The 11,770-nt window shown below is 44.3% G+C and overlaps 1 protein-coding gene across 2 annotated transcripts in view; it reads left to right on the forward strand.

Annotated features, from left to right (window-relative positions):
• arhgap35a (Rho GTPase activating protein 35a) overlaps positions 1-10,093 on the forward strand; it is a 73,303-nt gene extending 63,210 nt beyond the window's left edge. For both annotated transcript variants that reach the window (XM_031861179.1, XM_031861178.1), the window contains exons 4-7: positions 2,628-2,705; positions 4,078-4,209; positions 5,591-5,696; positions 6,110-10,093. In XM_031861179.1, the coding sequence (XP_031717039.1) occupies positions 2,628-2,705; positions 4,078-4,209; positions 5,591-5,696; positions 6,110-6,599 (806 nt within the window). In that variant the 3' untranslated portion in view covers positions 6,600-10,093. The remainder of the gene's footprint in view (positions 1-2,627; positions 2,706-4,077; positions 4,210-5,590; positions 5,697-6,109) is intronic.
• The last annotated feature ends 1,677 nt before the right edge of the window (positions 10,094-11,770 follow it).

Here is an 11,770-nt window from a genome sequence, read left to right on the forward strand (position 1 = left end):
TGTGTGTGTGTGTGTGTGTGTGTGTGTGTGTGTGTGTGTGTGTGTGTTAGCGTGTGCGGGCATATCTGCTGGCGGTAGGAGCCTCCATAGCGATGTAAAGGGCAGCACCCAGCCATGATGAACTATGAAATCAGCCGCTGGGGTCTGGGCTGATTTGAGATCAGCTGGAGTGTTGTCAGATAGTAACACGCTGGAGAAGCACAGCCACTAACTGCAGGGGCATTTATCGCCCTCTCGGGGTTTGTGTGATTGCAGGTTCACAGGTGTGTTTTTGCGCACTTGAGTGCTGCTGGAAGCTGTGAAGGCACCATTGATGGTTTTAATGTTCGGCTTCTGCTGGTATGAGCTCGATAAGCAGATGAAAGTAATGATAGTAGTATAGATTAAAAGAATGGAAAAGGTATTAGTTGATTAGTTGTTACATTTTCTAACAAAATTCTTAGATGATGTAGAAGAAAAACCTTTGTTTGCCACAAGAAGAAATCCTATTTACGTTGACCCCAGAGGAAGAGGATGCTGTTGTTTGTTTTGGAGAGCTCACCTGTCATCATTTCTATCATTGTAAAAGTCTTCTATTCGTCAGCCATTCACTCCCCCCCCCCCACCCTCCCAATGCTTTGTGGCTCCTCTTCCATTATTTTCATTCTCCTGCAACCTCCGTCTTTGATATGCTGCGTTGTTTCAAACACATTCTATAGATCCCTCCTTATCTTAATCCCTTTATTATTTATCATTCTCTCTTTCATCAGTCCTGACCCTCACTCCTATGCATCCTCACCCCCCCCCCCCTCCTATCTTTCTCATACTTGGGTGCTTGTCCCGTTTTTGCCCCTATCGCTCACACTCTCTCCCCACCACTGCTACACGATCTCTCCTCCCATCCCTGTTTTCCTAGTGTGTCTGGCTAGAAAAGCTTTTGTGGATAATTGATTGGTAGAAGGAAGCGATAGATGCTGTATGCTTTGACTGGGAGATCTCTCATTTCCTCCCTGCCTCTCTATCTCACCCTCTTTTTCTGCCACTCCTTATCTCCTTCACTCCCTCTGGATTGCTCTTTGTCTCCCTGAATCTCCACCAAAGTGTGAACGAAAAGGGAATTTCAAGGGCGGGAGTTGGAACCTTATCTTTCTATAAACTGGGGAAAAAAATTAAGTAAAATTAAGTGAACTTTCATTCCCACCAGCTATTCGTGTGCCTTTCACTGTTGTGTTTTCCATTTCTGAGAACATGGCTGTATTGCGAAAATACTTAAGAGGTTAAGCCTTCTGCAAACCACCACCGCTACTCAATTCAGGGAGTATTTAGTCAGTCTCATATGTGTGATATGATATGCAAAATAAGAACCGACGCTGGGCCGTAGAAGACGCGCTTTCTGCTGCTGAACTTAAAATATTTTGAAGGGTCGACAGTTTTTAAACTTCTATTGTGCTTTATTCTTTCGCATAAAATGAAATTATGCAGCATGAGACTACAGTACATATTAGCTTAGTCGGTGGTTGTCAGCTCAACAAAAAGATCTCAGAATTAATTAAAAAGGCCTTCAAGAGCGAAGAAAAATCAATGCGGGAGATTTTAGCTCGCTGTTAAAACTTTGAAACCGTTGACGATATTAGATTATTAGAGTATAACGGGATGTATTATTGCTGGAAACACTAATAATAATAAAATCCAACAGGCCTCTTTAACAAGTATTTAACAACCAGTACTCCACTACTGCGGGTGTGAGCCATTAAAATTATTGAAAAATACATATTTAATCAAGAGGCGAGAGAAACGGGAAGGCAGCATTTGTATGAAAAGTAGCAGACTGTTGGATTCCCGCTCTTTTGTCTTGTATCGTTATAGTGATGAATGGAGAGCTCTTGTTAAGTCACCTTTTTAAATGCATCTTTTAATTTGCTGCAGTATTATTTATTGCAGCCACGTAAATGTTTTTGTTGTCTGAACTATTAGATGGTTGTCTGTAACCCTCTTAATGTGCCGGTAGTCTCCTTATGCGTGTGTCGGATAAAACGGTGCCACGTATTTTACTCCTGATTTATCCAGACATTAAATATCAGACGCAGTCTCTTCTGCTTCATTGGTCTTTGGGTATATTTCACAGCTCTAAATAGAAATGCACTTTTAAGTAAATATTACAAGAGCTCAAACACGCTAATTTCAGTGTTACTACTTTACCTCAATTTTCTGCCACGTAATAAATATGGACACAATTTGACTGCGTAGTGTCTAAAGAAAGGCGGCACATCCTGAGTAATTATCCTCCTGAGGATGAAGCTGGTATTTTGGCATCTGCAGTTCCTCAAGTCATTTTAAAGTATGTGTGGCTACAAAGGTCGCCTCAGGTTGTCACAGTGCACCAGTGGGCTCTTGGCAGACCTGTAGGAGTGCTTTATGGGTTTAATAAATAGAGCTAATAGTGTGTCTAGATGGAAGAGGACACAGGGAGAGGCCATTAGAGCAGTTCTACTTTTTTAGGCCTTCAGAGTGCATCTATAAGCAGCATAGTGATACATCAAGTAGTTATTGGTGGTGATTGACCAGCGACTATAAATATTTCATATTTGCAAATTAGACTCATGAAAAGAACACTGTGATAATGACATTCCTCTCTCTCTCTCTACTAGGGTTGAGCACAGAAGGCCTCTACAGGGTCAGCGGGAACAAGGCAGAGATGGAGAGCATGCAGCGGCAATTTGACCAAGGTACGTTACTTTCAACCTACAGTACAAGTGTACACCTGCTCATCCTCGCTTCAGCTGTGGCGAAAAGGCCACAAAGACGTGCGTATGTATGGCTGCTTCTATCTATAACAAACCTCGGCCCCCTTCATTAACCGGGGAGCATTAATTCTACAGAGCGAATTGGCCTTCACTTCCTTTTAGACTGCGGCGCTGCCTCCTCTATCTTGTACCTGCTCCTGCGTGCGTGCACATTTTCACACGTGTGCATGTCGTGTGCGACTCCATGCGTGTGTCTATCTGCTGTGGGCAGTTAATTACCTCCAGATTGGTTTGGTTAATGAAGCGTGTCGCTGCCGAGATAGATAGCAGAGCAACATGGCCTGTGTATGAGTGAGTGTGTGTGTGTGTGTGTGTGTGTACACGTGCGTCCACGCCAGGTTGAGCCTAAAATCCAACTCGGGTAATCAGAGTTGAAGCCCTGCGTTGAATCATTCTGAGCCTCCGGCCGATGGGACCAGACATTCCAGGTGAAACTACAGCGAAGGTGTCTCATAGCCATACTGAAGATGGCACTTCAACAGCCCCGTGAAGATTCAGATATCTCATTACAGGACAAAGCGGCATCAGGAGCCGCGCACTTTGGGAACTCTCAAAATGGGATCTCTCCTCGGACTGTTCAAGAACTCACTAACCGTATCTCTATTACTTTTTTCAGCCTCTCATCTTTCTACACACACTACCTTTTGTAAAGTAGAAAGTTATCAGAAAATTACTTTTTTTTAATTAAGTCTCTTGTGCACACACACACACACACACACACACACACACACACACACACACACACGCTTGAGGGCCTCTTTAGTGGTGTTGCTGCCTGACCGGTCTCTCTCGGCTTAAATCTACTTCATGAGAGTCTGCGGTTCACTCTCTCTATTAAACTAAAGGATCATATGGTATCACCAAAGATGCTGTATGCTTTCTATTCATATTGATTAAATGTTGAATTGAACAGACCAGGCTTGTCTACAAGTTGTGTGCGCAATCAAAAACAACCACAAACGGTGAATAATTCCGTAAGTAGGCTTTATGGATAAAACCCTGAAACGCAACCAGACCGAAATGTCAGTTTTTGATCCAGAAAATGCAATAACCGACTAAATGACATTCATGCAAAACTCATATAAAAGTCTATTATTTCCATAAAACACTCCTGTTCATTGATTTGTCAAGCCACCATGCTGTCTTAATAATAATAAAATTGTTATTATTATCGTTATTATTGAAGCCACCTCTCTTATTTACTGTATGCATGTACAATTATGATATGTGTATATATACAGTGTGTGTGTTTTGTACTTTAAATGTCTTCTCTCCATTTCAACCCTTTTTCCAGACCACAACCTGGACCTGGTGGAGAAGGACTTCACCATGAACACAGTAGCCGGAGCCATGAAGGCCTTCTTCTCCGAGCTGCCTGAGCCTCTGGTGCCCTACAACATGCAGGGAGAGCTGGTGGAGGCCTTCAGTAAGTCCTTCGGCTCTGCTTTAAGGGGACTTGGGGGCTCAGGGGGATGCGGGGCAGAGTTCTGCACGAAAACCTGAAGTGTATTGGATTTGACCTTAAATCCTTTTCTGTAACTTTTCTTTAACCTAACCAGCAAAACTCTTGCAATCCAAAACCATCCATGAGAATTGGATTTGCCACTCCGTGAGGAAATGGGGAACGGAGGAGAGAATATTTAAGGCTTGTGTGAGGAGAATTTTGGGATGATTGCACATGTTGAAGGGATAGCGGGGTCCGGATGAAGTCATGAGAAAACGGTCATATGTGAGATAAACGAGGGTGCTCCTGAGCTCTCCACAGCCTCTCTTTTTCTCTTTGTGTCCTGTAATCTGTTGGAATGGAGATTTAAGGCGTAGCTTAGTCTTGCGTCGCGCCACAGAGATTTACACCCGGGCCGCAAGGCTGCTGTCACTCACTGAGCTCTGTGTGTGTGTGTATGTGTGTGTGTGTGTGTGTTTTTTTTTACGGCCATGGCGAGCTTCTTCAGCCGTGACAGAGACCTGATAAAGCTCCTGCAGTCTGTGCCGCAGTAGAGGAAAAGAAGAGAGAGAGTGAAAACAAGTTTAGAGATGAGAAAGACTTCATTCGGTTGAAAATTGCAAATTGTGCCGGGCGTTTTCTTACTGTCAGGAGTGAGAGGGGGAGAAAAAGAAGGGGTGCGGAAAAAGCTGGGCGGGTGGATTTTTAGTGCACATGGTCATGGTGACGTTACTTAAGTTTTGAGGACCGATGATGGACGTACAGCAGGAGGAGCTGGGGCTGTGTTAAGTCATTGGGCATGAAATGTGTTTTTGATCCACACTGACCTCATTGTGGGAATACAAACCCAAATTCTCTGATTGTAAATCATGTTTTTCGAAGTGTACGAGAACATCTGCTGTTCCCACTGCGGCTCTCTGCCTCGCTCACATACACACAGGATGGACTGTGTTAGCCGGTGACGTCAGCTTTTCTGACTCACTCCTCCTCGCTGCCATCAGGCTTAACACACCCAGTTTGTGTGTGTGAGTTGCTATAATCTATGACATTGTGATGGGTGTACTTTTCTCTTCTGGAATGTGTGTGTGTGGTCTTTGTCTGGTGAACATTTTTTTTTTGTACTGTAACTGTAGTCCTTTTTGAATGTGTGTCTTTTCATGACTTAAATGTGTGAAACTCGTACTGCTGTGTTCTGCACGTATTTTTTGAGAGCCGTTGTACTGCCCCCTCCCCCGCCCCCCAGCCCCCCTCATCTTAACTCTCACTGACCCGACATCTTTGCCATAGATTCCCTTAATCATTCCTTTCAGCCGCTTTCCTCCCTCCTCTAACCTCTATCGTCTCTCTCTCTGCCACCATTCAGAGATCAATGATAGGGAGCAGCGCTTCCAGACGATGAAGGACATCCTGCGCCGCTTCCCCAAAGAGAATTACGAGGTCTTCAAATATGTCGCCAGCCACTTGAACAAGTGAGTGAGTGACGGGGTCAGAGTCTGCCTCTGACAGCCGTGCTGACTAACCCTGCCGGTCATCCAGTCAAGTGACCTAGCAGTGGCATCACCGAAAGTAGCTTACTGACAGAATAGAGGTCGCTTTACTCGGGTTGAGTCTTTATCTGTGTTATTGCAGCGTTATCTCTGTGTGTGTTGATGAATACTCTGCTCCATAAATGCTAGGAAAACTTTGTCGTCAAACTGTTTACATCAGTGGTTCCCAACCAGTGGGTCAGGACCCCCAAGAGGTCCCAAGAAAAATGGCACACAAAAATATAAAATACTTTTACCTCCTTCAAATTAAGCTATTTAGGAATAATAATATGTGATTGAACTGTGGGGATTTGAGGCCAATTCATTTCTCTTTTTGGTGTCTTTGTGTTGCGCAGGGTGAACCAGAACAACAAGTTGAACCTAATGACCAGTGAGAACCTGTCCATCTGTTTCTGGCCCACACTGATGAGACCAGACTTTACCACTATGGACGCCCTGACTGCCACCCGCACCTACCAGACAATCATCGAGAGCTTCATCCACCAGTGCTTCTTCTTCTTCTACAATCAGCCGCTGGCCGACGGCCTCCCCGGCTCCCCCACCTCTTCGCTCTCCTCCGGGGGAGGAACTTCGGCCTACTCCTGCATGGCTGGAGGCTACCAAGCCTCGCCGACTCCGTCCCCGACTCCCTATGTCCTCCCAGCCACCCCTCCAGTCATTCCACACTACGGCCCTCCTATCCACCACCACCACCACCTCCACCACCTCCATCAACATCAGTCCCCACCCCACTCCCCACCTCCTACTCCCCAGTCCCCCATCCCAGCCCTGCTGCCGCCCTCCCTACACCCCCATCACCCCCCTACGGAACAACACACGCTGTGAACCAGGGATCAAGGGAAAGAGGGGGAAAAAAACGAAGAAGACGGCTAACGAGATTCAGAGAGATTTAAGGGTTTAGAATAAGAGATTTGGAAGTTTGGGAAGGAATTGAAGAAGACAAATTTAAATGGGAACCAGAGGTAGGAAGACAAGTTGGGAGAGATTGAGTGAGATGCAGTATGTACAGGGAGAAACCTACGTGTTTGGGAGAAGAAGGGAGCGTTTGAGCCTCTGCTAATTTTAGAAAAATGGACACACACACACAAGGCAGAAAAGGGGAACACTGAAGAGCCTCTGAACTGGCAGTATGATCTTTCTACCCCCCCCGCCACTTCATCCCTTTGTCTCTGTGTCACTTCACCTAGACCTGCCCTCCTTGCCTTATAGAGAACCTACACACAAACACACCGAGTGCGATGTTGCCAGTAACTGTTAAAGGGACTCAGGGAGGGACTCAGAAGTAAAGTGGAAAGGGGAATGTGAACTCTGCTATGTTGGGATTGCTTCAACACACACACACAAACACCCAGTGGCCAGTGTGCCTCCGACAACCATTCTCCTCAATCCCTAAGCCTCTAGCTGTCCTAGGAGTTTTTGTGGCCAGCGCACGTTTTTTTGCAATCCGCCCACACACTGTACCTACCTGGGAGGCTGTGGCTGGGACGAGGTGTAGCAGAGAGCGAGTCCTTAACACATGTTTGTTTATTTGGCCACTGTACAGAGGACTTAGGCAAGAAACACGTGTTACTGCTCACCCGACAGGATGTTCTGTCCTCTGCGGCGCACACACACATTCTTATCTATCAACCCCTCACACAGTTACACAAACACGCACACAGACAAAATCAGTTGCAGTTGAGGCAATATGCCAAGCACAGGAAAAAAATCTCAACAGACCGGATCGACTAGGCAGCAAATTGGAGCAAAGGATTATGGGAACTCAAACACCCTTTGCATTCTGGGAAGGCTCCTCCCAGTCTCCTCTTTGGTTTCTCGCTCTCTTGGTTTGAACTTCAATCTCATGCACTTTGTGAACACATGAAGAAAACAGTTGGATATATTCATCGGTCTAAATCTTGATTCTACATTCCCGCTCTCCCGACGCGTGTTTTATTTTGTCCTTCATTTGACAGAATCGTGGGAAGGGGCCCGTCACTCAATGCGTGGCCTTGTGTGTAAGTGTCTGTGTGAGAGTCTACCAGTCTGTGTGTGCATATATATCCATGCCTTTTTTTGTTTTACCTGAACTTCCCTGTATTAGGCAGATAGTGGGAATAATTCCAGTGTCGGACCGTCACCTGTCATGTTGCTTCTTTCACACTGTGGTGGTTTTACGAGAGAGTCGGTTCTGCAGTTTCCACAGTAAGGACCTTGTTGAAAAAGCACTTTTCTGAGCACTTTGAAGGCACATTTTAAATTGGAGCTGCCATGACATGACAGCCACCGTTCACTTTATTGTCAGTCCACCCTACTTTCTCTCACTCTGGGAGCACACCACTGACATCTATAGGAAGAAATGGGTATTGCAGCCATAACCTGACTTCCACTACTGCATGGGCGGAGCACCATTTTCCTTCTGTGGTTTGTGTGTGGTGTCAGATTCTCTTATTAGGTGCAATTGTTAAGATTTTTCATCACTGTATGTCAGGTCAAATTAACTTTAGAGCTCATAAAGTGTAAGAGTAAAACAGCAGTTTTAAATCAGATTCAAATCAATTGAGATTATATAGATTCAGGCTCTGCTCTTGCAGTTGATTAGATATGCAGTGAATAAAATGTCCTCTGAGGCTTTTTATTGTTGGAAGTAATTGGTGAACACTGTTCCAGGCCTCAGCATGCTGTCCCTCTTAGGACACCGCATCATACCTCTGAAAGGAAGACTCAAACTTGCTCTCTGTGCACTCAAAAAATATAATTTTGCAAGAGTTGTGACCACGACACCAGTCTGCCCCCGCTGTCACTGTTATGCCACCACATCCCCTAGTCATTCCTAGTCCAAGAGAGACACTTGGGTCTGGGAGAGACAGCAGACAGAACAGACAGTCCATTCATCCGTCTGCATGACTGCAACCGAGCATCGCAGAATTCCTCGGCCCGGCCTGCTGTCACCGTAGAAACCAGTGAGATGGGGCTCGAGGATAATTGCCGAGTGAGTCCTGATCGAAGCAGCTTATGAAGTGTGTGTGTGTGTGTGTGTGTGTGTTTGTTTCTGTGAGCTCGAGAAAGTGTGCACGCATGTGAACTTATGCGTGTTAATGTTAAGCAGATGCTCACCAGGGTCACTTATTCTGTCTGACACCTGAGTTGCATCTCTGCACGTCTCCCCAGACTGTCCTCTGCCCAAAGGGAGGGAAAAACAACAAACTTGTAACCAATCACTGAACTCCTAAAGGAGCTTTTATAAGTCAACACTACCTATTTACCGTGTGTGTGTGTGTGTGTGTATGTGTGTGATTAGGGGATAGAGGAGTTAAGAACGTGTGTTTGGTCGGGTGGGTTTGAGCGAACATGCTAGCAAGCTGTGCTTGGCAGACGGCCAGACACCCGTGTGATCCAAATAAACCTGAAGGAGAGGAATGCAGTTCTCCTTGCGGTCATTACCCCGCTGTGTAAACCCTGTTAGCTGGTCCAGATTACACACACTGATCCTCAGAGAGAGTGTGAGGGAGAGATTGGGGAGGGTTAGAGGGAGGGAAGACGGGCAGCAAACGGGTGAATGGGATCATTATTTGGGAGACGGAGGGAGGAAGGAGGGGTGACCACTGGTACTTGTGTGTGTGTGTGTTTGTGTGAACGCCGGCCAGTGGCGTTCCCTGTGTATATCAATGTGTTAATACTGAACTGACTGTGAGGCAGCCAAAGACTGTGGAAAAAAGGGTCGAGGGAGAGATAGGAAGCAAAGTGACAGTTTAGAAGAACAATTGAATTAAAAAAATGTGACTTTGGTTCAGCGATATGTGGCTGCATTGCTTTTCTTTTTCTTTTCTTTTTTTTGCAACAATGGTGACAGATGTCTGTTAAGTTAAAATGAGAAACAAGCAAAACTATATTCAAATGGTTGTTTATTGGTATGTTAGGGGGTTTAACACGTTGCCCTTTAGTCAGTGGTGATAGAAAAAAACAAAAAAAACTTTCTTTTTGTTTTATTTTAATAATTAAAAAATACAAAGCATTTTTTTTTTTTTTTAACAATTTCTTTGTGAACGATTGAGAGAGCAGCCCAGTATAGTGCATGATTTCTTCCCAACCAAGGAAGAGGGCTCCACCACTCTCACTATTTAAGAGATGATAAAAAAAATATAAAGAAATAATGGGGGAGGGGAGGGGGGTTGAAAATAATAAAAAAAGAAATGAAGTACTGTAAAGTGAAAAGATAACATCAAACAAAAAAAACTGTCATTATTTGCTGAGTATGGTAATTTGTCTCAATGGGAATGGTGTATACAGCAAGGCCTTATGTGATCTGTATCATAGTTAATAAATCAAATCTTGTAAAACTTCTGCTTCCTGTCTCTTTCTTTTTTACACATAAGTGATTAGTGACACATTGAACCGATGAGGAAATCCTGAGCAGTCTGCAGTTAATGTAATTCAGTCTTAATCAACTGTTAAATCTCAATTAACCTCAGACGAGCTCTGCTTATACATTGCTATTTATCAGTGTTATATGACAGCTCTGATCACTTCTCCTGTGAGGCAACACATCCAAATTCCAAAACCCACTAGTAAAATCAGAAGTGTGCATTGAGGGCAGGTACAGTGATGGTCTACATGTGGTTCCCAACCTGTTCTGGCTTGTGTCAGCATAAAGCAGAGAGACGTCTGCTTGCAACCCGTCAGCGGCGGCCACATGCGTCTACAGTTTGTGACCGGTTCTACCAAAAGTGTGAGTTTGTCCTTGTTTTGTTGTTTTACTTTTTAAAAGGTTTAGAGACTCAAAAGAGGTAAAATTATCTCTTTAAGGAAAATAAAGATTCATTTAAATTCTCATCAAATAAAATGTGTAACAAGTAGACTATATTTACCCTGTTAATCATCTTACAACCCTTCGGATTCATCTTGCAGCCCCCTGTGGCTTGGAACCACCTACAGGATAACTGGAAAAAGTTTAATAGTAAGAGGTTTGATGTCAAGAATTGCTGAAAAGAAAAGTCATATGAAACCGTATAATCAGTATATATATATATATATATTTTTAAATTGAGACATTCCATATATGTTATACAGTGGATTGTGATTTTGTAAACTAATTAGCTTGATAAATTAGAAGTCTGTTCCTGCGCACATCAAACAAAGGCAGATTCTATCGTCACCTGAACTCCTTGCTAAGTCACTTATTAAGATACTTGACATTCATTTTGCAGATGTTTTGTCCAAAGTGAGAGCAGTCTGGTGCTCCGTGTGGACGGGAGGAATCTGGTACAAACCTTATGATTAATGGCCACTCTGCTCTACTAACAGAGGTACAGCTGCTTTGGAGGAGCAAAACAACTTATCTATTACAGAGACGGGCCTACTCACACACACACACTTACTAAATAAATCACTACAAGAAAAGTGGGTAAAGAGCAATTTCCATAAACTCTTGTTTGTCATTTTATCAGTTTGTGGAACACTGTTGCCAGTTAAGTAGCAGTTATAAGACGCGTGTATATTCATTTATAAGTCTTCAAAAGTTTAGTTTCACATAGAATGCTTTCATCTTTCCACCACAGTTTTTTGTCTTCGTTTTCTCTGCACACTGTTGAAGGGCCACTAAAGCCACCCAGGGGACCAGATGGGATCACAGCGGCCCACGGGACCCTCCTGTGCCATTTTCAGGGACGATGTAGCCTAAGGACTCGGGTCCCTGTGAGGGCGATGTGAAGGCCTCACTGCCATTTCATGGTGCCCTCATCTGACCTTTTCATTGAGTCAAACAAAAGGAAATCCATGTCCATGACCTTTGTGGTCCATCTCTCCATTCTGGCTCAGGAAGAAAAAAAAACAAAAAAAAAAAGGACGACGAGAGAACGGCTGATTGGGAATGAAAAGGGCAGGCCCGTGTGCACACAGGACACACAACCCTTGAACTCTAACCTTTAAGAAGTGTCACGAGGGAGAGAGTGGTGTGGGATTTGATTGGAAGTCAAATATGGGGATTGTCAACATTTACTTTACTGGCCAGTGTAGGG

Source organism: Anarrhichthys ocellatus, unplaced genomic scaffold (assembly GCF_004355925.1).
Source record: "Anarrhichthys ocellatus isolate YVR2014 unplaced genomic scaffold, GSC_Weel_1.0 scaffold24, whole genome shotgun sequence".
Lineage (NCBI taxonomy): Eukaryota > Metazoa > Chordata > Actinopteri > Perciformes > Anarhichadidae > Anarrhichthys > Anarrhichthys ocellatus.